Consider the following 27,863-nt stretch of genomic DNA (forward strand, 5'->3'; position numbering starts at 1 on the left):
ATTAGATCCAAGCTTTGCTTAATTAATAAGCAGAGCCTTCACAGACATAAAGACCCTTACGATAACACAAAGCCAGGACATCTCAATGAAAGCCACAGTGCCATGCTCACTAGGAAGTGCAGCCCCTCAGAATCCTTCTAGTTCTCCAGACCTACTGAAATGTAATACAGAACCGCCCGAACATTGTGAGAAGTGACACTCTGTACGCTGCTGCGGCTAAAACATCCCATAGGGTATTACAGCCAGGGGAACATCAGAATTTGGCGTAGAGTTTAATGTGACACTGTCTCTAAGAAAAGAGCAGCTGGCTCAGATCACAGCAGCACAACCCAGGGCTGCTCTCCGGGAGCAAAATGTACCAAGTCAGCCAAGCCAGGGGGCACGATGCCCGAGGTATCAAAAGCACGAGGAGAAGCAGCAGCAGGCTTCTGCTGAACGCTGCATTACGTCTCATCTGACACACACGAAGCTGGCAATCCGAGGCAGCGTGAAATCACTAATACCATAACAATAACCTGAGGGCAGCTCACCGTGCACTCCTCTGCACGCGGACACCCAGCAAGGAATAACGAGACCAACCTTTGCAGTCAGCCTGGCTGCAGTTACTGACGTCGTTCAGCTCCTCACCTTGGGAGGATGATCCTCTCCAGCGTCGGGAGTCCTCCTGTGCTCGGAGCAGTGGGACCGAACTGGCAGCAGCAGACAGGAGCGCGTCTGTCACTGCAGCCGCACTTCTGACGGAGGCACCCAGGCGTGTCCCCACCTCTCTGTGACTCTGAGCTCGTTCAGGTGCACCACTGCACGGCCATCTGCTACCTGAGAAAGCCAAAGGGGGGGGAGCACACCGAGGCCATCTGCTACCTGAGAAAGCCAAAGGGGGGGAGCACACCGAGGCCATCTGCTACCTGAGAAAGCCGAAGGGCGGGGAGCACCCCCTGGTGTAACGGACCCGTGGCAGAACCTCCTGCTCGGTGCAGAAACAAACCCAGCCCGCCCGGCTGCTGAGTGCTGCAGCTCACCTCAAACTGAGATCTGAGCACTGGAAGAGCTGAGAACTGCAGCCGCCACGGAGAGGAACGGCCCCACTAACCCCCCCCCCCCCACACACACACAGCACACACACAACCCAGGGTAAAAAAGTGCCCTCTGTGACAGCGACGACCGTGGGGCTGTGACCCGGGATCCGTGCCGTGGCTGCGGACAGGATGCACTAATTAGCGCGAGGTAATCAGGACAGACGCGCCCATCTCCGGCAGCGGCGGACGCGGTTCTCCGCCTCCTCAGCACCGCCTCGCTCCCACTGGCGGCCTCTGCCTCCATCCCCTGCTCCTCCGGGGTGGGCTCCCCGCACGGACGCGCGCTCGGTGGAAGAACGCGCTATAAACGAAGCACCGCCCCGCCAACGGCCCGGCCGGAAGAACCTTTTACCATAGAGCCCGCCGGCGCAGAGCGGCAACGCTGAGGAAACGTCACTTCCGCGTTACCGCCTGAAAGCCGAGCGACCATAGAGCGTGGAGGACCGCCGCCTGAGAGCGGAGCATGCGCAGTAGCGACCGGGCGCGCCGTCACCGTACGGCCGGAGCGGCTCGGGGCGGAGCCGACCCGGTCCGGTCCCGGGGCTCGGGACGCGGAGCTGCGCGCCCCGCGGTTGGCTTTGATGCGCCCCGCCCTCCGTTATCCGCGGCTGCACCGCGGGAGCGCGCATCTCCGGCGCCCAACCGCGCGTCCCACCCCAACAACGACAGACGGCGGCTGTAACGGCTAGGAAACTTTATATGGCGGGGAGGGGGGCTCAGCCCCGGGGCGGCTGCGGGCCCGCAAGGCGCTCAGCGGGCAGGATGGTGACCGGAGGCGGAGGAGTGCTGAACGGACCCCACCGTGCAGGGCGGGAAGCCAGCAGGGCGTCCCTGGGGAGGAGGGGGCAGAAGTGGGCGCGCGGACACCCCGGGGTGCCCGCAAACCGCGGCCCCACCCCCACCCCGCTCCACTCACCTGTGGGGCAGAGCGCGGGTGGAGGCCGGGGGCGGGGCTGCGGGGAGAGGGGCTCAGAGGGGGCAGCCGAGGGGCTTCTGTGGGTCTATGAGGGCAGCGGGCGGGGGGCGCGGGGGGGTGGCAGCTGGAGGAGGGGGTGCTCGCAGCTGCGGTGTGGGGGCTCACCCAGCCACGTCGGGGTGCTGTTGGCCGAGGGGTGCTCCAGTGAGGCCGAGCGGCTGCACGACGGAGGGGGGGGCCCGTGTGGGTGGAGGGGGGAGACCTCGCACATGTGAGGGCGCTCCTTCGGTTTCCGCAGTGGGGCGATGTGGGGGGGCTGCTCACCTCACCAGCTGCCCGCTGAGCTGCCGCCGAGGCTGTGGGGTGACTAGAGCAGGCAGAGCCTGTGAATGGAGCTCCTCTCGAAATGAGGGGGGGGGGGACAGGTGAGATGGGGGGGGTCCTACCTGTCGTTGCTGGGGAAGTGATGCCGATGGGCCGAGGAGTGCTACTCCTGCGTGGAGAAATATGGGGCGCTGATTGTTGGGCCCTCCCCCCCCTTTCCCAAAGGTCGGATGCTTGGGGCTCACCTGCTCGACCGCCAGGTGGGGGAGACCTGTGGGGAGAGAAGGAGTTCAGGTGGGGAAAACTGGAGTAAAATGGGGACGAGTGGAGGGATAACTGGGGAAAGGTAAGGAAAGAAGGGTTAATTTGGCAAAAGGGGGTGTTAGGTGGGGAGAAAGGGGTACGGTGGGTAAAGGGGGGCTTCGGTCTGAACCCCTCTAAGGAGGGGCTGTGAGAGGGATGGAGGTGGGCTCTCAGCAGAGCGAAGAAGTTCTCCAGAAGAACTGGAGAAAAGTAAGTCGTAGGTGGAGACAAAGGGGGTGAGCGTTAGAGAAGGAAAGGGCGACCTCCGCCTCCCGCAGGTGCCTCCGCAGTTCCCCGTTCTCCCTCCGCAGTGCCTCTGCTTCCCTGTGGAAGGGCTGAGTGAGGCTGGGGGGTGGGGGGCACCCCCAGCCATCAACGCTCACCTCTGCTTGGAGTCCAGTGCCCGGCGGGCGTCACGCAGGGCTGCCTCAGCCCGGCGCGCTGCGTCGCGGTGGGAGGCGAGCAGCAGATCCACCTGTGCCTGCTGGAAGCGCCAGGCCTGACGGGGAGAAACGGGGGGTTGGCTGGGGGGGGGGAGGCGGGGGGGCTCAGTGATGGTGGGGATCGTTCACCTGAGAGATGTGTGCCAGGCGCTGCCGGGCGATGGCGGCCGGACTCTGCAAGAACAGCGTCTCCTCTGGCTGCAGAGGGAGGGGGGAGGAAGATATGGGGGGGAAGGAGGCATGGGAGGGGAGGATAGGGAGACGTGGGGGGGGGGGGGGAGGGAGGAGGAGGACGGGGAGACGGGGGGGGAGGGAGGAGGAGAACGGGGAGACGTGGGGGGGAGGGAGGAGGAGAACGGGGAGACGTGGGGGGGAGGGAGGAGGAGAACGGGGAGACGTGGGGGGGAGGGAGGAGGAGAACGGGGAGACGTGGGGGGGAGGGAGGAGGAGAACGGGGAGACGGGGGGGAGGACGACGGGGAGACGGGGGGGAGGTCGACGGGGAGACGGAGGAGGACGGGGGGAGGGAGACGGAGGAGGACGGGGGGAGGGAGAGGAAGGAGGACGGGGAGACAATGTGAGGGGAGAGAGATGGGATGGGAGGAGGAGGATGAAGTGGAAGACGTGGGAGGAAGACGCGGGCAGATGCTTTCACAGCAGCAGCCCAGGGGGGTTCCCAGCGGTGCCCATCGCAGCGGTGTAAGTGTGCAAAGGTGGAGGTGCAGAAGGTGTCCTCGGGGCTCGCGGGGGTGGGAACCGAAACTGCCGTTCCCAGGGGCGTTCTCGGAGGGGTTGGGGGGGGAACACCGCGCGCCGTCCCGGGACGCACTCACCCGCTCGGGGACGGGGAAGCGGCGGCACACGGCGGCACAGACGGGGCACGGCCCTGCGCGAGGGGCCGAGGTTGGGGGCCGCTCCGAAGCGCGGCACACCCACCCCCCCAAAACACAACAGCCCCCACCTGTGCCCGGGCACGCCTCGCACAGCACGTGCCCGCAGCTGGTGACGGAGAAGCGCGCGCCTTCCTGCCGGTAGCAGCGGTTGCAGTGCATCCAATCCCGGGCGGGGGGGACGGCCATGGCCGTGAGGAGAGAAAAAGCGCGGGAAGCGCCTGAGGGAGAGCGCCCAAACGGCGCGAACGGAGCGCGCGTAGGGAAAGGGGGGGGGATGGGGAGGGGGGGGGGAGGGCGCCCGGCTGCGGTTTTCCCGCCGCTGATGACACTTCCTGAGCTTTGTTCTCCAATAAAAGTTTATTCCCGTCGCTGAGGGCCGTCGCGGCGTCCTGCCAACCCCACCCCTCAGGTGCCTGCGGGGAGAAGCGACCGTCCAAGCGGTGAAGGGAGGCGGGTGCCCCCTCCCCCTACGGCCCCGGAGCACCGCAGCAGCCTCACCTCCTCCTCCCGGCCCGGGCCCAGCGTCCCCTTTGTCACAGGAGTGGGCTCGCTGCCTCCGCTGGGGCTTGGGGGGGGGCAGCTGGCGGCTCCTGTCCGAAGTCCCTGCGGGAGAGGCTCCGACGTCCCGCACTGCCCCTCGGGACCCCCACCGCCCCCCTCCGTTCTGCCGTCCCCGCACCTGTAGGAGCGGTGGGCGTGGCCTCCGAGGTGGCCCCGCCCTCTCCGTCGCCGCTGCAGCGCTGTGGGGGCCACGCCCCCAACCTGGGCGGGGCCTGGGGACGGGCGCGAGGGGGGGCGGAGCCTCCAGTGCGAAGCCCCGCGCCCCCTCCCGGCGGTGGGCGGGGCCTGGCTGACCGCGCCCTGTCACTCACCTGAGGGGGAGGGGTCTTCGGGGAAGGAAGCCCCGCCCACTCCGCGCCAGGACTGCCGGCGTGGGGAGGGGCTGCGGGACGGGGCGGGGAATGTAAATTAAAGAAACGCTTTTTGGCGGGGGGAGGGGGGTAAGAAATAATTTTGGGGAGGGTGTCCTTCACAGAGAGAGGGAGCTCTGGGGAACCCACGGCCCTATGGGAGGGTCCAGGAACAACCGGCAGCGTTAGGCAGGGGGACCCCACCTGGCTCCTCTGTGCCCGGGCTGCAGCCATGCTCCTGGGGATAGGGAGGCACTGTGGGTGGCAGCCTGGGGGGGATGCAGAGCGGGTGACCCCCAGGAACCCTCCTATTGCCCCTTCAACTCCAGGACCCCAAATTAACCCGTTACCTCTGCAGGACTCCCCGTATTCCCCCCCCCCAAAGCACTGTTGCCGCATTTCAGCACCCCGTAACACCAGAAGAGCTCACTCGCACCCCGTTACCCCCAGTTACCTCCTCAGACCCCCTCTGCCGTATTCCCAGTTGCCTTCTCCTGGACTTGAATCGCTTCCCCCCTTTGCCGCGGACCCCGATTGATCCCTCCTTCACCACCTCGGAAACGGCCTCCTGCACCCCATCGCTCCCCTCCCCATCCCTCAGCCCCAGCTCACCGGCCAAACTCCTCCTCCTGGGGCGAGCCCCCCACCGCCTGCGCCTCGGGGGCCCTGAAGTGCTGAGGGAAGGAGCACGGCACTTTGAATGGCAGCCACGCGCGTTACCCCAGCGGGGGGCGGGGCCTCCGGGAGGGGGCGGGGCAAAGCCTTTTATGGGCGTGGTCAGGTAGCGCAGTGGGCGGGGCCGAGATCGGGAAAGACGGGGCTCCGGTTGAGATGTGGGCGTGGCCACGGCGGGGGTGTGACTAAGGGTTTCCGGTGGGGCCCCGGGGGCGGGGCTATGCGGCTGTGGGCGGGGCTTGACGCCAGCAGAGCGTGGCTGCGGTTGGAGCTAAGACACAGAGGGGCGTGGCCACGTGCTTTTGGAGGCGTGGCCACGCGTTTTTGGGCGTGGCCTAGTCCATGTGGGCGTGGCTTTGTAAAGTGGGGCGTGTCCAGCAGTGCTCAGGGCTGCAAGCCTAAAAGCAGCGCCTGTGGGACAGGCTACGGGTCTGTGGGCGGGGCTGTGGCTTGGTGGGCGGGGCTAGGGGGCAACGGGCAGGGCGCGGTCGTGGTGGGCAGGGTCACTCACCAGTGGGTGGGGTTTGGCATCCCCCTCTGAGCTCCTAGGGGGCGACGGGGACTCCAGGCCCTCGGGCTGGCCTGGGGGCATTGACATGTGCCATGATGCGTAACAAAGCACGGAGACGTTCAGTGAGGCGAGATGATGCATGGCAATGCAGGTGCTCACCCATGAAGGCAGAAGGGGGACGGGTGCGGCGGCAGCAGCGCCTGTGCCGCTGCAGCGTCAGTGCGTCCTCCGAGGGAAGAACCCCAAAGTCCTTTGGTTTCATCTCAAAAATCGTCACGTGAATCCAACACCCTCAACTACACCCAAATCCTTAGGGGACCCCCAAAACTCCTTTGCTTCACCCCCATGTATAACCTTCCCCCAGATCCCCCCAACACGGCACCCCATAACATCTAGTGAAGGCCCCAAAGCCCGTGAATTCCCCCCAGATCTGCCCTCTGACCCACAGGGCACCCCAACACCCCAAAACTCCATGGCGTACACATCACCCCTGGATTTTGGAGGTCCCCCCAAACTTTTGCCCCCCCTCTTACAGCATCAATGCCAAGCTCCTCGTCGGTGCTGTTGGAGGGCTCCTGCCCCGGGGGGCTCCTTGGATCCTGCAGGTGCTGGGCCTGGGGGCACATGGAGGGATTTCAGAGTGCGGGGGGATGTTGTGGGGTTTGGGACCGAAGGAGTGTCAGAGAACTCCGGGGGGCGTTTGCGGAGGTTTGTTGGAGGACCCAAAGGTTGTTGGATGACTGGGAGGATGCTGGAAGACTTTGGGAGGCTGGAGGACACCAGAGAATGTCGGAGAATCTGGAAGGGTCCTGGAGGACCCCAAAGGTCTTGGAGGACCTCCGTGGGTCGGCGGTGCCCATAGGATGCTGGAGAACCCAACGGGAGCTGGAGGACCTCAGGGAACCGAAGAACCTTGGGGGGTGTTGGAGTACTCTGGGGGCTCGGGGAGGACCAGGGGGCTGTAGGAGTGGGGAGGGGGACTCACGAGTGCTTGGTGGACACGGCGCAGCTCCCGCAGCAGCTCAGCCACCACCGCCTGCGTCAGCGACGTCACCAGTGCCAGCTGCACCTCCCTGACCACGGGAGCACTCGGGGTGGTGGCAGCACCAGCACACCCTCTTGTCGGCACCAGTGCCCTCCCAGTACATTCCAGCGCAGCTTAATCTCTTCCTAGTGTTCCCTGATCCCCTTCTAGTCTCCCACACGTCCCTCCCAGTATGTCCCAGTGCTTCCCGGTCCCCCTCAGCGCTCCCCCAGTAACTCTCAGTGCCCTTCCTGTGTAACTCAGCTCCATTTTAGTACACCCCAGTGCCTCCCTGCACGTCCAGGTGTATTCCACTATATCCCAGCATCCCGCCCGTGCACCCCACCTGCTTCCAGTGCACCCCAGTGGCTTCCCAGTGTTTCCCAGTGTCCTCGCAGTCATTTTGAATCGACCCTGGTGGACCCCCGTGCTCTCCTAGCACATCCCGATCTACCCCAGTCCACTCTGGATCTACCCCAATCCACTTCCTGGTACATCTCAGCGCATTTCCGGTCATTCTTAATGCTACCTCTACCACTCCGACTATCCCAGCGCTCTCCCAGTATATCCCAGTCATTCTCAACACATCCCAGTGCCCTTCCACGATCCGTCGCTCCCTCCCAACCAACCCGTCCATCCCAGTACGCCCAACCCCCCCCCCCCCCCCCTTCCGTGCCCCCTTACCCCAGCTGCTCCCGGATCTCCTCCCCTGCCCGCTCCAGCAGTGCCCCCGGGGCCAGGCCGGGGGGCAGTGGGGGGCGTGGCCGAGGTGCCCCCCCGAGCCACGCCCCCCCAGGCCACACCCCAGCCGCTGTGGCCCGGGGGCAGAGCTCGGCGGCCCGGCCCAGCAGCGCCTCCAGCAGCACCTGGGGAAGGGGAGGTCTGGTTGGAAGGGGCACCTGCCAGGAAGGCCCTCCCAGTCCCTCCCAGTGCCCCCAGCGCTCACCTCCAGCTCCTTGTCCACAGCCTTGGCCACATCCCCAGCAACGCCCTGCAGGAGGAGCTGCAGCGGCCCCGCCCCAGCCCCCGCCGGTCCCAGCGCTGCCAGGCTGGGGAACAGCTGGGGGGGGGGGGGGGTCACAGGGTCAGGAGGTGCTCCCGTGACCACGAAGTCATTGGAGGTCACGGGGTCGTGGAGGGGCACGGAGGTCGTAGGGGTCACGGGAGTTCAGGAGGATCGTGGCAGTCGTGACAGTCACGAGGTCACGGTGGTCATGGCTCGTGAGGTCATGGGGTCACACGTGAGGTCACGGGGTTATGAGATCGTGGGGAGGGAAGAAGGGTCACAGGGCAGGGAGGGGGGGGGGCTTACAGGGGTTATGAGAGTCACGGTAGTCAAGGGACAATATGGGAGGCCATAGGAGTGACGGGGGTCATGAGCTTATGGGGTGATGGGAAGTCATGGGACACCACAGGGCTCATGGGAGACCATAGGGGTCACTGGGGGGGCAGGAGAGCAGTGGGACTCATAGGAGGTCATGGGGATCAAATCCGGGGGGGAAGGAGGAGGAGGGGGGGGAGGGGATGCTGGGGTCCCGTGGGTTTCTTTGAGGGTTCTTTCTGCGGGAGAAGATGCTTCAGTTTGGGGTCAGATGCTGCACTTCGTGGCCCCGTGCTGCGGGGCTTTCTGCTGGGGCTACAGTGGGGGTGCTGGGGCTCCAGCTGCCTCTGTGGGGTACGACCTGTTGGGGTGCTCACCGCGCGGGCGTTCCTGGCTTCCCGCAGCAGCTCCTGCGCCTCCGCGAGGTCCCGCTGGGCCCCTGGGTGCCCCCGCAGCCCCCGCGCCGCCGCCTGCACGCGTCCGCTCAGCCGACAGAGCATCTGCAGCACATCTCCTTGGCAACAGCCCTGGCAACTGGCAACCATCCCGGCATCCCCTCAGCAACTGCCCCCCGCATCCCATCGGCAGCACCCCCCGTCCCCCTGCCCCCCCATCACCCCAGCGCTCTGTCGGGAACACGTCCCGCTCCCCCAGCAACCACCCGTCCTTGCAACTGCTGAGGGATTGGATTTAGTAGCTCCGTGGGTAGGGATGGTGACGGGAGGATGGTTGGACGAGATGATCTTGTAGCTCCTTTCCAACCTCTTGTGCCTATGAACCTATGAATCTATGCTCTCACAAGCTCTCCTCTCATCTCAGCAGCCACTCCTGCAGCACCGCCAGATTCTGCCCTTACTACAGTCACCCCGATATCTGCCCCCTGGGAACACCAGAACAACCCCTCAACAACACCTACAATCACCCCGATATCTGCCCCCTGGGAACACCAGAACAACCCCTCAGCAACACCTACAATCACCCCGATATCTGCCCCTGGGAACCACCAGAACAACCCCTCAACAACACCTACAATCACCCCGATATCTGCCCCTGGGAACCACCAGAACAACCCCTCAACAACACCTACAATCACCCCGATATCTGCCCCTGGGAACCACCAGAACAACCCCTCAACAACACCTACAATCACCCCGATATCTGCCCCAGAACCCACCCCAGTCCCGAGCGCCCTTCTGGCCACTATCCCCCATCCCTCTCCCTTCCCACATCTGCCCCATGGCTGCCACAAATCAGCCCCACATCTGTCCTCTCCTGCCCCACAGGTGCCCCCGTGCCCCCAGGTTCCCCACGCCCATGGGGATTACTTGCTCGGCCGTGCTGGTGACGATGCCGCGCTGCAGCCGCAGCACCTGCTCGGGCGGCACCTTGGGACCGCGGCCGTTGCGTAGGAGGCACCACTGGATCTTCAGGAAGGAAATGGGGACGCCTGAGACTCACAAACACAAATTTTAGGGAACCCCCAGCTGCCCCCACCCACCCACCTGCTGCCAACCCGTGTCCGTCCGCTCCGGGGCACTACGGTAGGCCGACGTGAGGTCGCAGAGGGAAGAGCCATGAAGGTCAAGGTGTGGTTGCTGTTGAGAAGACACAGACCCGCGTGGGATTCTGCTGGCCAACATACAGTGGGTCGGCTGGTCTACAGCTGGTTAATCACGGCGGAGCCGGTTGCCCAGACCGGGCCCCATTGACTGGCTTGAAATGAGCTGACTGGTCTAAAGACGACTGACCAGTCTGGAGGTGGTTGCCCAGTCTAGAACCAGTTGGCTAGCTGAGATCGCGTTGGCGTCTTTTGAGTGAGTTGACTGCTGTGAGATAGTTGTCCGGTCTAGACACGTTTGACCAGTCTAGAAACAGATGGGGCTGGGCTGCAACTGACCAGCCTGGGATGAGTGGTCTGGTCCAGATGCTGTTGAGCAGTCTAGAACCACTTTACTAGTTGGGAACCCATTGACTGGGATGGGTTACCCTGCCTAGAGCCTGCTGACCAGTTTAGGACCAGTTGACCGGTTGGTAACCCGTCCACCTGCATGGAATAACCAGTTGCACAGTCCAGGACTGACAAGTAGGTCCAGAAGGTGGTTGACCTGCCTGGAGATCCAGGGGTCGTGTCCAGCCCTGGTTTGCTGTCTGAACCTGGCAGTCACCCGCTCCAGATGCGGTGCCCACCCGCGGTGCAGCGTGCTGGGGGTCCCGCTCACCTCTCCATGGCCCTGGCGATGTCCTGGAAGCCCACAGCTGTCGTGTTGTTCCTGTCCCAGCTGAGGCTCCTGCCACGGGATCACAAGTGACACTGGGGTGGACGGGTCACCCCTGACACCCCCCCTCCCCGTGAAACCACCCACCCACCGCAGCGTGCTGTTGATCTGCAGGGCCTTGGCCAGCATCTTGGCACCCATGTCCTCCATGAGGTTCCCGCTGAGGTCCACTTTGGCCAAGCAGGCGTTGCTGCCCAGAGCGTTCACCAGGATACAGGTCCTGGCCTTCAGCCTCGACTCCGCCACTGACAGCGACTGCAGAGACTTATGGGGAGGGCAGAGGGGGGCACGAGATGGGGCCAGGGGGACCGGCACCAGCGGATGTCCACCTGCCATCCCCCCGTCCCCTGGGGAACTCACACAGTCGTCTTCCTGGATGACCTGGACCAGCTTGTGGAGGATCTCCTCCAGCGTTCTGATGGGGGGAGAAAAAGCGGTGGGATATGGACACGGCCTGACCCACGGGGTCCCGGAGGACGTCCGTGGGAACTCTGGGGTCTTGGTGGGCCTCCACGGACACAGTGGGGCCAACCAGCCCTCGGTGGGCTCCCGCGACACAACTTTGGCCATTAGGAACTAAGTGGACCTCCTTGGACTCGCCGATGGTTCCCGTTGACCCTCCCCGGGTCCGGTGGGGATTCAGGAGGCCCTATGGGAGCGGGGAGAGCCCCCCAGAGGTACTCACCGTGCCTTGACGCTGAAGTTTTTGCCCAACCACAGATGCTTCAGGGCCTTGTTCCTCCCCAGGGCCGGCACGAGCGTCAGCAGATCAGCATCGAAGCCTGAGAGCAGCGTGGGGAGAAAGGGGAGCTAGCGGCGGGGCTCCAGGACAGACCCCACGTTGGGGTCTCTCCCTCTTCTCACCGTTGTCCGAGAGGTCCAGGCTGCCCACCGCGCTGATGCCCCCCAGCAGCTCCTCCAGCACACGAGCGCCCGGAGAGCGGAGCTGGACGACGGCACGAAGAATGGGGCAGAGGTGGAGAAGGCTGTGAGGGGCAGAGCCCCCCGCGTGGTCCCTGCCCTCTTTGGGCCCCATCCCCACCCCACCTCACAGCCGCTCAGGTCCAGGTGGAGGTCGCTCAGGTGGGTGTTGGCGGCCAATCCCTGCAGGACAGACCTGGGGGAGGCACGTCACGACGCGGCCACATCCATCTCCCATAGGGCACAGGGCCCCGGGCTACGACGCTCACCTGAGAGCGTCAGGGGGCAACCGCACGCCCGCCAGGCTGACGTGGGACAGGGCGAAGGTGCTGCAGAAGAACTGCTGCAGGGCGGGAGGGACCGCGCGTGTCCTCCTGGGGGGGGGAAGCACAGCCCCATCAGCCCCACCCATCTGGGTCAACGACGCGCTCCCCAGGACAGACGGTACGGCCAAAACCCGATGGGCAACCAACGGAGCAACACTTGGACACCCAACGGGGATCCTGACCACCCAACGGGGATCCTGACCACCCAACGGGGTTCCTGACCACCCAACGGGATCCTGACCACCCAACGGGGATCCTGACCACCCAACGGGGATCCTGACCACCCAACGGGGATCCTGACCAACCAGTGGGGATCCTGACCACCCAACGGGGATCCTGACCACCCAACGGGGATCCTGACCACCCAGTGGGGATCCTGACCACCCAACGGGGATCCTGACCACCCAACGGGTTCCTGACCACCCAACGGGGATCCTGACCACCCAACGGGGATCCTGACCACCCAACGGGGATCCTGACCAACCAGTGGGGTTCCTGACCACCCAACGGGGATCCTGACCACCCAACGGGGATCCTGACCACCCAACGGGTTCCTGACCACCCAACGGGATCCTGACCACCCAACGGGGTTCCTGACCACCCAGTGGGGATCCTGACCACCCAACGGGGATCCTGATCACCCAACGGGGATCCTGACCACCCAGTGGGTTCCTGACCACCCAGTGGGGATCCTGACCACCCAACGGGGATCCTGACCACCCAACGGGGATCCTGACCACCCAACGGGGATCCTGACCACATAACAGGATGTTCAACCACCCAGTGATGTTCCAGATCCCCCAAGAGGTCGGCCAGTTGGGTGCTCCAGTGCCCAGAGGGGTCCTTCCACCACTCCGCAGGGTGCTCGACCACCCTGGGGCATTTCTTGGAGGGCCGTTAGGGCGCTGCAGCGCTCAAAGGGGTCCTCTACCACCCAGCAGTGGGGCAGCCACCCACCCAAGGGCACTCCAGACAGCCCACGTGTCTCCATGACTGACCGGTGGGGTACTCCAACTCAATGGGCCCCCAACCACCTCCCCAGCCCCCACCTGCCCCCTGCCCCACAGCCACCATCGACGTGTGGGGCAGGAGCTGACCGGTGGCAGAAGCTGTTCCCGGCCACGTTGAGGTAGCTGAGCCGTGAGCAACAGCCGTGCAGCAGCGCCCCGAAGAGCTGGGAGGCACAAGGGGGCCATCAGCCCCACGACTGCCCCACGGCAGCCCCATGGCGACCCCACAGCCCCTCACCACATCAAGGGCGCAGTCAGTGGAAGCCAGGTCGAGGTGCAGGAGGGCGTTGGGTTGGGCCAGGAAGGCAAAGAGGTCCTGGAGGTGTGGAGTAGGGCCTGACCCCATGGCTGCTCCGTAGTGTACCACCCAGCCCCATAGCACCACACACCCCAGCCAGTCCCACAGCGCCCATTCGTCCCCATTGCATACCATTGCACCCTGCCCCATGCCCCCTCTCCAACCCCACAGCAACTTCCCCAGACCCACAACTCCTGCTCCAGCCCATAGCACCCCATCCAACATCACACAACCTATCCAACTCCATAGCATCTCTCCGGCCCCATAGCATATGTCCAAACCCCAGTATCCCTCGCTGCCCTTCACTGCCCCACAGCCCCACAGCGCCCCATCCCGGCCCCACAGCACCCCATTCCCATCCTACAGCGCCGTGGGGGCTGCCCAGCAGCCCAGGATTGTGTCCCAGGTCCAGCAGCTGTAGGGCACTGCGGAAAGCGGGGTTTGCTCCCAGCGCCCGGCCCAGCGCCGCCAGTCCTGTGGGGCAGGGGTGGGGTGCGGTACCCATGGAGGAGACCCACAGGAACCCACGGAAGCACACAGAACCACAGCACACATGAGCACCCCGATATTTCCATATCCCCAGGGCACTCCCCAGATCCCAGAAAGCATCGGCTTCACACCGATAACCGGACTGCATTTAGGGTGCCCCCCACTGCTGCAGAGCCATCCCAGGATCCCACTGACCCCCCCCCCACCAACCCAGGGGGTCCCCCATAACCTCCGTGGGCCCCCCAACACCTCCATGGGCACTGCCATATCCCCGCGGGGCTCCGCATCACCCAATAGGTCTGCATAAAGCTGTGGGCACCCCAAAACCTTATGGGGCATCCCGTAATCCAGAAGACACCCCAATATCCTCAATGGGCGCCCAGCAGCCCTACGGGTCCCCATCACAGGGCACCCCGAAACCCTATGGGTCACCCCACGGCCTCCCTCATATCCCCTCCCACACTGCGTACCCCCTCCCCACCCTCAGCACCCTCACCCCACAACACCCCACAGCGCTGCCAAGCTCACCTCGTGCCCCCAGGCCGCAGTGGGGCAGGCGCAGCCGTCGCAGTCCCCCCGGCAGCCCCAGGAAGCGCTGACTCAGCGCTGCCAGCCCTGGGAAGGGGACCCCGAAATAGAGGGGGACCACAAAATAAGGGCAGATCCCAAAAGTTTCGGGGAACAGCAAAGAAGGGATCTGGGGGTGGGGGGGAGAATCGGGGAGTCAGGGGATCTGGGGCCAATGTGGGGGATTTTTTGGGGGGGGGGCAGTGGATGTCTTGGAGTGGAGGGGGGAGTAGGAGTTCGTAGGGGGATACAGAGATGGGATTGGGGGGCATGGGGGGTGGGATTTGGAGGAAGAGCCGGGGTGCAAGGAGAGGATCTGAGGTGCACTGCGGGAATTGGGGCGTCCTAGGGAGATCTGTGAGGTGCTGTAAGGGTGCCACGGGGGGGGCTCTGGGGTGCAGTAGGGATTCTGGGGTGCAGTGAAGACGTGGGGGTCACCTTTGTCCCCCAGGGGTCCGCGGTGCAGCTCCAGGCATCGCAGCGGTGGGTCCGGGTGCGCCGCCAGCGCCGCTGCCAACCGGGAGGCGAAGTCCCTTGGGGGGAGAACACCGAATTTGGGCACCCCAAACCCCGAAACACCCCCACATCTCACCCTACATCCCCCCCCCCAGAACCCACCAGGAACTCTCTCGAAACACGAAGCCCACCCCACTCTCCCCCAGGACCCTCCTCCTGCCCCCCAACCAGAAAGGAATCCCCAGTGCCCCCCACCTCACCCCCAGAACCTCCCCTCCCCGCAGCCCGAGGGCACATCTCCATTTTCCACCCCCAGGAACATCCCAGCACCCCACGGGATCCCCCCCACACCCCCTCGAGATCTCCCGCTTAGACCGTCCCCCTCCATACAGGATATTATGGGATAGAGGACATACGTTATTCGCAAGGCGCCACATCCCTTTAAACCCCTCTAAATCCCCCCCCACATCCCCTCCAAAATCCTCCTCCGAACTCCACCCCAAAAGCGGCGGATATTTCCCCTCCTACGTTTTCGGTGCACCAACAAATGGGGGGACCCCAGAAATCCGTCCAAAATCCCCCAGACCACCTTCAAAATTTCCCCCTAAATCTCTCAGATCGCCCCCTACCCCCCCCCCCCCCATCGCAGCCCCTCGTGCCCCCCCAGTTTGATTTCAGGTACTCCGAAGTCCTTCAAAATGCCCCTAAAGGACCCAACCGCCCTCAAAATGCCCCACGTTTCCACCAAAGAACCTCCCAGAGGCCCTGGACCCCAAAAATCCCAGAACAATCCCCCACAAATCGATGAAAAAAATCCACACCTCCCTCCAAAACTTACAGCATCGCCCCCAAAAATCCCCAATGGCCTTAACATGGCCCCCCGAGACACAAAATTCCGCCCCCCGCCCCCGAATCCGTTCAAACCAACCAAAACCACCCCAGAGAAAAACCACCTCACTAAATCCCCCTAAATCAACCCCAACCCCCCCAAAATCAACCCCAATCCCCCCAAAATCAACCCCAATCCCCCCAAATCAACCCAACCCCCCCAAAATCAACCCCAACCCCCCAAATCAACCCTAATCCCCCCCAAATCAACCACAATCCCCCAAAATCAACCCCAACCCCCCCAAACTCAACCCCAACCCCCAAAATCAACCCCAACCCCCAAAATCAACCCTAATCCCCCCCAAATCAACCACAATCCCCCAAAATCAACCCCAACCCCCCCAAAATCAACCCCAATCCTCCCTCAAAATCAACCCCCACCCCCTCAAAATCAACCCCCCAAAATCACCCCTAATCCCCCTCAAAATCAACCCCAATCCCCCAAAATCAACCCCAATGCCCCCAAAATCAACCCTAATCCCCTCAAAATCAACCCCAACCCCCCCAAATCAACCCTAATCCCCCTCAAAATTAACCCCAACCCCCCTCAAAATCAACCCCAACCCTCCCAAAATCAACCCAACCCCCTCAAAATCAACCCCAATCCCCCAAAATCAACTCCAATTCCCCCCAAATCTCCCCCCAAATCAACCGAACCCCCCCAAAATCAACCCCAATCCCCCAAAATCACCCCTAATCCCCCTCAAAATCAACCCCCCCCCAAATCAACCCTAATCCCCCCCAAATCAACCCCAATCCCCCCAAAATACACCCCAATCCCCCAAAATCAACCCCAACCCCCAAAATCAACCACAATGCCCCAAAATCAACCCCAATTCCCCCCCAAATCTCCCCCCAAATCAACCCCAACCCCCCCCAAAATCAATCCCAAACCCCCCAAAATCAACCCCAACCCCCCAAAATCAACCCAAACCCCCCAACTCCCGCAGTAATGTCCCCCCAATCCCCCCGTCACCCCAACCGCTCCACTATAATCCCCCCCCGAAATCCCCCCACAACCATCCTAACCCCTTCCCCTCCCCCCCCCCACTCAACCCCCAAATCCCACCCCTTCCGTTTCGGGGTGCACACCCCGAATCCCGTGGGAATAGACCCCCCGAGCGTACGCGTGTAAACCCCACGTTGTCCAGGATCAGCTCCTCGAGCGCGGGCGAGCGGCGCACGGCGTGCAGGACCTGGGCCTGCACCTCACTGCTCTGCACCGCGGCACGCCGCGTTGGGGGCAGCACCCCAACGTGGGGACCACCCTGAGAACCGGGGGGGGGGGGGGGGGGGGGGGGCACCCAAAACCAGGGGCGCGGAGGGTTAACGGGGAGGAAGGGCTGTGCAGGACAACGGGAAACCCCAAAACTGAGCGGGCCCGAAACTCAGGGACCCCAGGAGAGGATTGGGGGGGGGGAGTGGGGGGGGGGGGGGGCTCCGGGAGCCCCAGCGCTGGGATGGAAGTGAGGCGTTGGGGGGGGGGGACCCCGAAAATGGAGGGGGCTGGGAAATGAGGACAGAGGGATCCCCCCAGAATGGGGGGAACTCGGAAAGTGGGGGGGTTCGGGAGGGCGGAAAGGAGTTGGGGGGGGTCCCCAGGTGGCGGCTGTGGGGCGGCTGTGGGGCCGGGGTACCCACCAGGCGTAGGTCACGGCAGCACAGCCCCCGGAACCAGCGGTTGTAGCCCAGCGCTGCCCACCGCGAGGGCCAGCTCCCTGCACCAGTGCCACCAGTAAGCGCCCAGTGACCCCTCGGCGCCTCCCAGTAGCCCCGAGCCGCCTCCCAGTGCTCCCAGTAACACCCGGTCCCTCCCAGCTGCCCCTCAGCCACAATCCCAGTGCTCCCAGTAACACCCGGTCCCTCCCAGCTGCCCCTCAGCTGCAATCCCAGTGCTCCCAGTAACACCCGGTCCCTCCCAGCAGCCCCTCAGCCACAATCCCAGTGCTCCCAGTAACACTCGGTCCCTCCCAGCTGCCCCTCAGCCACAGTCCCAGTGCTCCCAGTAACACCCGGTCCCTCCCAGTGCTCCCAGTAACACCCAGTCCCTCCCAGCCACCCCTCAGCCGCAATCCCAGTGCTCCAGTAACACCCGGTCCCTCCCAGTGCTCCCAGTGCCACCATCACCGGCTCTCCAAGTGGCTGAAGTCCCGCAGGTCGAAGCATCGCCGCTCCCCCGCGTGGTACAGCGTGTCCACGTCCTGGGAGGGGGGGACCCCAAAACCCCCATAGCCCCCCAGAGACACCCCCCCGAAAAATCCATAGGCCCCACAGACCCCCCCCACCCCCCCACCCCCTAAAGCCACATCCGATCTTTGCTTCCCAGCACTGCCAAACCCCCCCACAAATAACCCCAACCGATCCCGCAGGACGACACAATCCACTCAGACCCCCCTGAACCCCCCAGGACCCCCCAAAGTTTCTCCATAGACCCCTCAGGGCCACACCCCCCCCCCCTAGGAATCACACAACCCCCCCCCCAAAAGAAAGCTCCTCATAAACCCCACGGATCCAACACCCCACGTGCTCTCTTAAAGACTGCCCCCAAAGGGCCCCAGGGAACCCATAAAGCCCCCAAAGCCCCCCCAGGGACCCCACAGATCCCCAAAAGGGCCCCAGGGAACCCATAAACCCCCCAAAGCCCTCCCAGAGACCTCATAGACCCCCCAAAGTCCCCCCAGGGACCCCACAGATTCCCCAAAGCCCCCCCAGGGACCCCACAGATCCCCCAAATCCCTCCCAGGGAACCCATAAACCCCCCAAAGCCTCCCCAGGGACCCCACAGATTCCCCAAAGCCCCCCCCAGGGACCCCAGAGATCCCCCAAAGCCCCCCCCAGGGACCTCATGGACCCCCCAAAGCCCCCCCCAGGGACCCCACAGACCTCCCAAAACCCCCCAGGGACCCCACAGACCTCCCAAAACCCCCCAGGGACCCCAGAGACCCCCCCCAAAGCGCCCCCCCCCGAGAACCCCTTAAAGCCCCACAGCCCTCAGTTCCCTCCACGCACCCACTGCACCTCCTCCCGGCAGCTCAGCCCGTTGTAGTCACACAGTGCCGCGTACGTGTCCGAGAAGCCCCCTGTCGCGAGTGGGGGGTGGGGGGGAAGGGAAAGGAGTGGGGGGAGGGGGGCGGAGAAGGCATGGCCCCTCTTGTCCACGCCCCCCCAGACCACGCCTGTCTGTGATAAAACCACGCCCCCTCCAAACAAACCCCGCCCCTTCCCGCATCTCACGGACGCTCCCCATCATTACAGCACTCCCTGAGGCCACGCCCCCTACATAGAGGCCACGCCCATCCTCAACGGTCACGCCCTTTCTCCGAGCCACGCCCCCACACCCCCCCCATAGGCCACGCCCCTCCCAGAAGCCACGCCTCCTTGTACAGAAGCCACGCCCCTCACCGCAGACGCTGGGGCCGCTGGAGGCGGAGCTCTCCGATGTGGGGGAGGTGTCGAGGGGCGGGGCCGGGGGGAGGGTCCAACTGAGAGTGGGGAGGAGCGTGAGACCCCCACCCCCACCCCACACCCCCAACCCGTAACCCCACCGATGTCATCCAGTAACATCCATCCCCGTCTCAGTTCATCCCAGTGCACCTCGGGCACTACTACGGCCCCACAGCCCACCCCGGCGCCCCCCAGTGCCCCCAGTCCCCTCCCAGATCGCTCCCAGTATACCCCAGTGCTGCCCAAACCCCTCCCAGACCGTTCCCAGTATACCCCAGTGCTCCCAAACCCCTCCCAGACCGCTCCCAGTATAACCCAGTGCTCCCAAACCCCTCCCAGACCGCTCCCAGTATACCCCAGTGCTCCCAAACGCCTCCCAGACCGCTCCCAGTATACCCCAGTGCTCCCAAACGCCTCCCAGACCGCTCCCAGTATACCCCAGTGCTGCCCAAACCCCTCCCAGACCGCTCCCAGTATACCCCAGTGCAGCCCAAACCCCTCCCAGACCGCTCCCAGTATAACCCAGTGCTGCCTAAACCCCTCCCAGACCGCTCCCAGTATAACCCAGTGCTGCCCAAACCCCTTCCAGACCGTTCCCAGTATAACTCAGTGCTCCCAAACCCCTCCCAGACCGCTCCCAGTATACCCCAGTGCTCCCAAACCCCTCCCAGACCGCTCCCAGTATAACCCAGTGCTGCCCAAACCCCTTCCAGACCGCTCCCAGTATAACTCAGTGCTCCCAAACCCCTCCCAGACCGCTCCCAGTATAACCCAGTGCTCCCAAACCCCTCCCAGACCGCTCCCAGTATACCCCAAATCCCTTTCCTCTCCCTCCTGCTCCTTCCTAATGCCTCCTAGTCCCCTCCCTGTACCCCCTCCCCCCCCCACGCTGTACCCCAGCCCTCTCCCAGTATATCCCAGTATGGCTCACACAGGGGGAGCGCAGGGCAGGGCCCTCCCCAGGGCAGCTCCCAGCTCCCGGGCCAGGCAGGCGGCAGCAGCGGGGGTGGCAAGGGCCAGGGCCAGGGGACCCCGCTCCGTGTCCAGGCGCACCTAGGAACTGGGTGTACTGGGAGGCACTGGGAGGGGCGGGGGGGGGATGCTGGGGGATCCTGGGGGGGGATTTGTGTTCTCTAAGAGGGATGGAGGGGACTGGGGAGGGAGTTGTACATACTGGAAAGGCACTGGGATATACTGGGAGGGGCTCTGGGAGAGACTGGAGGTTTACAGGGAGGTACTGACGCGCAGTGGAGAGACACTGGGATGTCTTGGAAGTAAAGATAACATACTGGGACGAGACTGGGAGGATGGGGACAGAACGGGACGCGTCCTAGGAGGGACGGGGGGGCACTGGGAGGGCACTGGGAGGGCACTGGGAGGGCACTGGGGGGGGAGGGGAGGGCACTGGGAGGGCACTGGGGGGGAGGGGCGGCTGGCTGGTTCATACTGGTCCATAATGGGAGGCGATGGGATATACTATGAGGGCCTGAGAGGCACAGGAGTCACCACATGAAGACTCTGCAGGCAGTGGAGGGCCACTGGTCCGTACTGGTCCATACTGGGACGCATTATAAGATAAAGGAATGAGTTGGGCAATCGTTAGGGGGTACTGGCAGTCACTGGAAAGGCACTGGGGCACCCTGGGAGGCTCGGGATGGATCCTGGGCAAGTCGTTGGGAGTCACCAGTCCATACTGGTCCATACTGGTCCGCACTGGGAAGGGACGGTACCTGGGTGGGGGCTGGTGGCACTGATGCAGCGGATCTCCAGCACGCTCAGGGAACCCTCGGCCTGGCGACAAAAGAGGAACCTCTGTGCAAACGGGAAGGCGGGCGGGCGTGCAAATCCCCGTGCAAACAGACGTGGAAGGGCTCGGCAGTGCGGGAGCCCTCGTGCAAGAGGACGGAGTGCGCGCGATCCCTCGTGCACGGACGTGTGCAAATCCTTGTGCAAATCCCCGTGGCAGTTCCCACGTAAGCCTTCACGTGAGCAGTTGTGCAAAAGGACAGCACCGTGCAAACAGGTCCCTCTGCGGAACACGGTGCGAACCCTCGTGCAAACCCTCGTGCAAAACGCTCGTGCGAACCCTCGTGCGAACCCTCGTGCCAGGGAACAGACTCGTGCAAATGCTCACGTGGTTTCTCGTGCAATGGGATGGACGCGGACCCCTCCGAACGCCCTCATGCAAATGATTGTGCAAATCCTCGTGCAAATCCCCGCTCGAGCACGCTCACGGCTTCCCACGCGAGGGCTCACCTTGGCCGGAGCCGTGGGCCGAAGAGGTGCAGGCGCCAGGCAGCGAGGGCCTGCGGGACAGAGGCTGGCACCCAGCGCTCCCAGTGCCCCCCAGTAAGAGCTGGGACCCCTCCCAGTGCCCCCCGGTGCTCCCAGTGACCTCCCAGAGCCGCCCAGTTGGCCCTTTTCCTTCTCAGTGCCACCAACCTCCCTCCCAGTGCAGCCCATTTCCCCTTCACGCGGCTCTGTTCTCCTTCCAGTGCTCCAGTGCCTCCCAGTGCCTCCCAGTGCCTCCCAGTGCTCCCAGTGCTCCCAGTGCCTCCCAGTGCCTCCCAGTGCCTCCAACCCCTTTTCACTGTCCTTATTTAAAGTCCCAGTGCCTCCCAGTGCTCCCAGTGCTCCCAGTGCCTCCCAATGCCTCCCAGTGCTCCCAGTGCCTCCCAGTGCCTCCAACCCCTTTTCACTGTCTTTATTTAAAGTCCCAGTGCTCCCAGTACATCCAGTGCTCCCAGTGCCTCCCAGTGCCTCCAACCCCCTTTCACTGTCATTTAAAGTCCCAGTGCCTCCCAGTGCTCCCAGTGCTCCAGTGCCTCCAACCCCTTTTCACTGTCCTTATTTAAAGTCCCAGTGCCTCCCAGTGCTCCCAGTGCTCCCAGTGCCTCCAACCCCTTTTCACTGTCCTTATTTAAAGTCCAGTGCTCCAGTACATCCCAGTGCTCCCAGTGCCTCCCAGTGCTCCCAGTGCCTCCAACCCCTTTTCACTGTCCTTATTTAAAGTCCCAGTGCCTCCCAGTGCTCCCAGTGCCTCCCAGTGCTCCCAGTGCCTTCAACCCCTTTCACTGTCTTTATTTAAAGTCCCAGTGCTCCCAGTACATCCCAGTGCTCCCAGTGCCTCCCAGTGCCTCCAACCCCCTTTCACTGTCATTTAAAGTCCCAGTACCTCCCAGTGCTCCCAGTGCTCCCAGTGCTCCAACCCCTTTTCACTGTCCTTATTTAAAGTCCCAGTGCCTCCCAGTGCTCCCAGTGCCTCCCAGTGCTCCCAGTGCTCCCAGTGCCTCCAACCCCTTTTCACTGTCCTTATTTAAAGTCCAGTGCTCCCAGTACATCCCAGTGCTCCCAGTGCCTCCCAGTGCTCCCAGTGCCTCCACCCCTTTTCACTGTCCTTATTTAAAGTCCCAGTGCCTCCCAGTCCTCCAGTGCCTCCCAGTGCTCCCAGTGCTCCCAGTGCTCCCAGTGCCTCCAACCCCTTTTCATTGTCCTTATTTAAAGTCCCAGTGCCTCCCAGTGCTCCCAGTGCCTCCCAGTGCCTCCAGTGCCTCCAACCCCTTTTCACTGTCCTTATTTAAAGTCCCAGTGCTCCCAGTGCTCCCAGTGCCTCCCAGTGCTCCCAGTGCCTCCAACCCCTTTTCACTGTCCTTATTTAAAGTCCCAGTGCCTCCCAGTGCTCCCAGTGCTCCCAGTGCCTCCCAGTGCCTCCAACCCCCTTTCACTGTCATTTAAAGTCCCAGTGCCTCCCAGTGCTCCCAGTCCTCCCAGTGCTCCCAGTGCCTCCCAGTAATCCCAGTGCCTCCAACCCCTTTTCACTGTCCTTATTCAAAGTCCCAGTGCCTCCCAGTGCTCCCAGTAACCCTCAGATCTTTAATACCGAATGCCCCAGCCCCCCTTCCAGTGTCCCCATTCCTTCTCCAGCGTCCCTCGAGCTCACTCCCAGTATTCCCAGTGCTGCCAGCACCCCCCAGGTCCGTCCCAGTGCCCCCCAGCCCCCCCCAGTTCCCACCAGGATCCTCTCCTCCAGCCGCCGGGGCTTGGTCTCCAGGCGGGCGCGCAGCAGCAGGCGGATGCGGGGCCGGCCCAGGGCCCGGCGGATGCTTTCTGAATGGGGTTGGGGGTAGGAGGGGGAAGGATTCATCCCAATAACCCCCCCCCCCCCGCCGCCCCCCGCCGCTGCCCCCCTCCCCGCCCCGCGCGGGGTTCAGCACCACGGACGGCGCTCACGGTGGGGAAAGGAGGGGGGGGAGGGGGGGTACTGGGAGCTCTGGGCGGGTTATGGGGTGGATGTGGAGGGTTATGGGGTCCGGGGTGTTATGGCGGGACGTGGGGAAGCGTGGAAGGGATGTGGGGGGAGGTGATGGGGCTAAGGAGTTTGTGGGGGGGATACTGCATACGGGGGGGGGGGGGGGGGGAGGAAGGAGAGGAGATTGAGAGATTTGGGGGGAAGCGTGGGGACCTGGGCAGGATTTGAGGGGGAAAGAGAGGGAAATGGTGGACGGACCGCGGGGAAACAGCGATTTAATCGGGATAGAGAGGAAAAGGGGAGATGTGAGGTGACATGAGGGGAACCGGGCGGGATTCAGCGGCAAACGGGAGGATGAAATGGAAAACTGAGGGCATTTAGCGGGAAATCGGAGGAATTCGAGAGGGTTGGGGGTGAAATGGAGGGATGTGAGGGGGCGTCGGGGTGAACTGGGGGGGACGCGGGGTCCCGGGGGCCTGGGGGCCGGTACCTTGCAGCTCCCGGGACACGTCCCCCGCCGGCGGGGCCATGCCGCGGCCGAGAGGAGCCGAGCCGAGCCGAGCGCGGCCGGAAGTTCCCGAGCGGTGCCGGAAACGTCCGAAGGAACCCGAGCGCAGGTCCGGCGCGTCCCCCAGTAACCCCCTCCCCAGCATCCCCCCCGCCAGGATCCACCCATTGCCCGGTACGGCCCGCTGCCCCCAGTACCTTCCGAGCTCAGCCCCCCTGTTCCCCCGGTAGCCCCCCATAACTCCAGCTCCTCCCAGTCCCCCCGACTCCACTCCCCCCTTCCCCGTCCCTGTCGCCCCTCCCCCCTGCCGTCCCCCCGCACATCCCCACCCCCCCCCCCCCCCCCCCCCCGTCGTCCCTCTCGACCCCCCAAAGCGCTCGTGGCCCCCTCCTCCCGGCCCCTCCCCTCGCGGGGCAAAGGCCGTGGGGCGGTGCGGGGCGATGTGGGGCGCTATGGGGCGAGCGGGACTGCGGGCTCTGTCCGGGGGGGGTACCCCGAATTCCGGGAGGATCCTGGAAGGGAAAGTGGCTCTGGTGACCGCCGCCACCGACGGGTGAGTGACCCGCGACGCCCCACGGCCTCCCCCCGGCTCCTCCACTCCCCGCTCCCTTCTCCCCTTGCCCCACCGGTGACCCATAACCCCGTGTGCCCCCTTCACCACCCCGAAGACCCCCCCAGTGGTCTCCTCGTGAACCCCTCCATAGCCTCTATCAAACCCAAATCCTCCCTGCCCCCCCCCCCCGCCCCCTCCCCCCCCCCCGTAACCCTTTTGACTCCGTAGACACTTCCAGCGTTCCTCCGCTACCCCCCATAAACCCCCCCCCCCGCCATCCCATTTATCCCCACGTCCCCGTGACTCCCCCGTGCTCCCCCAAGGACCCCTCTGCCCGGAGTGCCCCCGTTCCTCCCCATAGGATCGGGCTGGCGGTGGCGGAGGGGCTGGGGGCGGCGGGGGCCCGGGTGCTGCTGAGCTCCCGGCGTCAGCCCCACGTGGACGCGGCCGTGGAGCAGCTACGGGCCCGGGGGCTGGAGGTCAGTGGGGTGGTGTGCCACGTGGGGAAGCCCCAGGACCGGCAGCGCCTGGTGCAGACGGTGAGGGGACGTGGGGTGACGAGGGGCAGTGGGGCTGGGATGGGGAGCTGTGGTGCAATGGTGAGCAATAGGGTTGCGTGGGGCAGTGGGTCTATGGGTGCCTGTGGGGTTATGCAGGGGCAGTGGGGTTATGAAGATAATGGGGTTACTGGGGGAGATGGGGGACTGTGCGGCTGTGGGGTGCAATAGGGCTATGGGGTCCCGGGGGGTCATAGAGCTCTGTGGATGGGGAGGTCCCACGGTGTTATAGTGCACCACGGAAATTACATTGTTCTGTGGAGAGTTCTTGGGGGGACCATCACTCTGTGGGGTGTGGGGGGTTCCCCATCATTCCAGGGGGCTCTGTGGGTTCCCCATCATTCCAGGGGGCTCTATGAGGTTCCCATCATTCCAGGGCTCTCTGTGGGGTTCCCATCATTCCAGGGGTCTCTGTGGGGTTCCCATCATTCCAGGGGTCTTTATTAGGGTACCCATCATTCCAGGGGGCTCTGTGGGGTACCCATCATTCCAGGGGGCTCTATGGGGTACCCATCATTCCAAGGGTCTTTATGGGGTACCCATCATTCCAGGGGTCTTTATTGGGGTTCCCATCATTCCAGGGGGCTCTGTGGGGTTCCCATCATTCCAGGGGGCTCTATGGGGTTCCCATCATTCCAGGGGGCTTTATGGGGTCCCCATCATTCCAGGGGGCTCTATGGGGAGGGTCGTGGCTCTGTGAGAAGTCCCGTGGGGTTATGTGTCACTGCGGGCATCCTTTGTTCTGTGGGGGATCTCACGGGTCCGTGGGGGGCCCCACTGATCCACGAGGCGCTGTGGGTATCCCGTGGGGTTATGGGGTCACCCTGTCATCTTTGGGGGTCCGTTACTCTTTGGGGTGACTCCTCCCCCAGGCTCTGGACACCTACGGTGCCATTGACATCCTGGTCTCCAACGCCGCCGTCAACCCGGTCATGGGCAGCACCCTGGAGGTGGAGGAGGAGGCCTGGGAGAAGGTGACCCCTCCCCACCCCGAGCCCTCCTCCCCACTGACCCACTGACCCACTGACCGCTCCCCGTGGCTCTACCCCCCAGATCTTCCAGGTGAACGTGACCGCAGCAGCCATGCTGGTGAAGCTGGTGGTGCCCCACATGGAGAAGAGGGGGTGAGAAGGGGGCGGGGCTGATGATGTGGGCGGGGCACCCGTAGGCCACGCCCACCTGACGCCGCTCCATCTCTCCCCGCAGCGGAGGGGCCGTGGTGTTGGTGACGTCGGTGGCCGGGTTCATGCCCTTCCCGGTGAGCTGAGGGGGGGGGGGGGGGAGGGGCAGGAGGAGGTCCCGGTGGGGCAGGATTTGGGGTGGGGGAGGTGGACGCGGAGCGATCAGCGCTGTGCCCCGCAGGCGCTGGGACCCTACAGCGTGAGCAAGACGGCGCTGCTGGGGCTGGTGAAGGTGTTGGCCCCGGAGCTGCGCGCCCGCGGGGTGCGCCTGAACGCCGTCGCCCCCGGCCTCATCCGGACCCGCTTCAGCGCTGCCGTGAGGGCGGGGCCTGTGGAGCGGGGAGGCGGGGCCTGGGGAGCGGGGGGCGGAGCCTGGGGGAGCTTGGGGGCGTGGCCTGTTTTATAAGGGGCGGGGTTGGGTGGGGTGTAGAAGAGTGGGCGGGGCTTTGTGCCTGAGGGGCGTGGCCTGCTGTGGGTGTGGGTGCACAGGGGGCGGAGCCTCGGTCGGGAGCGGTTGTGGAGCGGGCGGGGCCTCCGGGCGGCGGGCGGTGTGGTAACCAATGGGAGGTCGGCTCGGGTGGGTGGGGTCCCGGTGGTGGGCGGGGCTTGATGTCCGCGGGGTCCCTCTCTTGCAGCTGTGGGAGGACGAGGCCACCAAGGAGCGCGTGATGTCCTCCATGGGGATCGAGAGGTGGGGAGCGGCCTGGGCTCGGGGAGCCGCGCGGCGGCGGTGACGAGGGCTCACCCCGTGCTCTCCTCCATGTCCCCAGGTTGGGAACGCCGTCGGACGTGGCCGACGTGGTGACGTTCCTCTGTTCCCCCGCCGCTTCCTACGTGATGGGCGAGACCGTGGTGGTGGCCGGGGGGGCCCCCTCCCGCCTCTAGGGGACCCCAGAGGGATGGCCTCGCCACGTGGCACCTCGGGGTGGGGGGTGGGGGACATCGGTGTGTGTAAGGGGGCTCTGGGGACATCTGATGGGATACTGAGGTTCAGTCCGGGAGGATGAGGGGACCTGTGGGGCACGTGTAGGTCTACGGGAGGCGTGTGGGGCTATCCAGGGTGGAGCTGGGGCCTGCAGAAAACTTCTGGGTGCGCCATAGGGGTCTTTGAAGGCCCAACGGTGTCCCCTCCCGTTGTCCCCGTAGCGTTTCTAGGGGGGGATCAACAGGGAATACGGAATCCTCCAAAAGCGTCTGGGGACATCTGGGCCACCTCTAAGGAATACTGAGGGCCGTACGGCGTGTCTGGGGACATCTGTGAGGGATACAGTGCTCACGGAGAAATGTAGAGGACCCGTAGGGACACTGAGGTCAATATAGGGCATGTGGGGCAATCTGTAGGCGCGTGGAGGCCCATGGGGGCCCCCACAGGGACACTGGGATCCGTAGGGGATATTCCAGGAGTTATCAGGTAAATCCGGGGTCGCTTTGGCATTTTTGGATCCCGCAATAAACCCAGTGACACTGCCCCGGTTACAGCGCAGAGGTTTCCATTCGGAGCCGTCGTGGAGCGCCGTCACGGTGCTCCACGTGGGGGTGACGGTCTGGACGGTGTTGAAGGGACCTCCTGCCACGTCCCCATTTCCTCCTGCTCCCTATTAGCGCTAACAAGCAGCATAAAGGCAATTAGCAGGGTCTGTTAATTTCCGTGGAGGGAGGAGTGGGTGCAGTGAGAGGCGTCACCACGGCCCTGCAGGACCCACCCTCTGCTTCCGAGAGAAAAACCAGCACCAACAGCCCCCAG

General features: G+C 64.3%; 3 protein-coding genes across 4 annotated transcripts; 1 reads left to right on the forward strand and 2 right to left on the reverse strand.

Annotated features, from left to right (window-relative positions):
• Positions 1 to 1,792: 1,792 nt before the first annotated feature.
• Positions 1,793 to 4,205, reverse strand: RNF212B (ring finger protein 212B). Its single transcript, XM_065749208.1, has 10 exons — positions 4,023 to 4,205; positions 3,895 to 3,947; positions 3,192 to 3,260; positions 3,003 to 3,118; positions 2,861 to 2,943; positions 2,439 to 2,489; positions 2,317 to 2,359; positions 2,158 to 2,210; positions 1,993 to 2,029; positions 1,793 to 1,907 (listed from the first exon to the last, which is right to left on the reverse strand). Exons 1-10 carry the CDS (start codon positions 4,138 to 4,140, stop codon positions 1,793 to 1,795), a joined length of 738 nt encoding a protein of 245 aa, XP_065605280.1. The 5' UTR covers positions 4,141 to 4,205.
• A 38-nt stretch (positions 4,206 to 4,243) lies between these two features.
• On the reverse strand, positions 4,244 to 23,931 carry LOC136056845 (capping protein, Arp2/3 and myosin-I linker protein 3-like; the record flags this gene model as incomplete). Its single annotated transcript, XM_065749209.1, is given in 39 exon segments — positions 4,244 to 4,557; positions 4,634 to 4,727; positions 4,827 to 4,897; positions 5,070 to 5,134; positions 5,478 to 5,539; positions 6,052 to 6,122; positions 6,211 to 6,277; positions 6,585 to 6,665; positions 7,037 to 7,124; positions 7,760 to 7,941; positions 8,022 to 8,135; positions 8,774 to 8,923; positions 9,722 to 9,820; positions 9,899 to 9,960; positions 9,963 to 9,991; positions 10,616 to 10,684; positions 10,764 to 10,936; positions 11,033 to 11,087; positions 11,358 to 11,454; positions 11,537 to 11,618; positions 11,720 to 11,789; positions 11,863 to 11,967; positions 13,017 to 13,093; positions 13,168 to 13,245; positions 13,592 to 13,701; positions 14,245 to 14,331; positions 14,722 to 14,876; positions 16,720 to 16,844; positions 17,269 to 17,325; positions 17,327 to 17,345; positions 17,755 to 17,828; positions 18,637 to 18,831; positions 18,833 to 19,109; positions 20,003 to 20,124; positions 20,797 to 20,862; positions 21,328 to 21,347; positions 21,350 to 21,377; positions 23,084 to 23,178; positions 23,811 to 23,931. Coding segments are annotated over 39 exon segments (3,825 nt in total), but the record flags the coding sequence as incomplete, so codon positions are not given.
• A 327-nt stretch (positions 23,932 to 24,258) lies between these two features.
• LOC136056855 (dehydrogenase/reductase SDR family member 4-like) lies at positions 24,259 to 27,005 on the forward strand. 2 transcript variants are annotated; one of them, XM_065749221.1, is made up of 8 exons: positions 24,259 to 24,381; positions 24,743 to 24,920; positions 25,811 to 25,912; positions 25,992 to 26,062; positions 26,145 to 26,196; positions 26,301 to 26,435; positions 26,755 to 26,810; positions 26,890 to 27,005. In XM_065749221.1, exons 1-8 carry the CDS (start codon positions 24,269 to 24,271, stop codon positions 27,002 to 27,004), a joined length of 822 nt encoding a protein of 273 aa, XP_065605293.1. In that variant the 5' UTR covers positions 24,259 to 24,268; the 3' UTR covers position 27,005. The 2 variants fall into 2 exon arrangements, with proteins under 2 accessions (XP_065605293.1, XP_065605294.1); XM_065749222.1 differs by lacking the exon at positions 26,301 to 26,435.
• The last annotated feature ends 858 nt before the right edge of the window (positions 27,006 to 27,863 follow it).

The sequence above is a fragment of the Cyrtonyx montezumae genome, unplaced genomic scaffold (assembly GCF_038088225.1).
Source record: "Cyrtonyx montezumae isolate F1298 unplaced genomic scaffold, pur_monq_1.0 scaffold_59, whole genome shotgun sequence".
Lineage (NCBI taxonomy): Eukaryota > Metazoa > Chordata > Aves > Galliformes > Odontophoridae > Cyrtonyx > Cyrtonyx montezumae.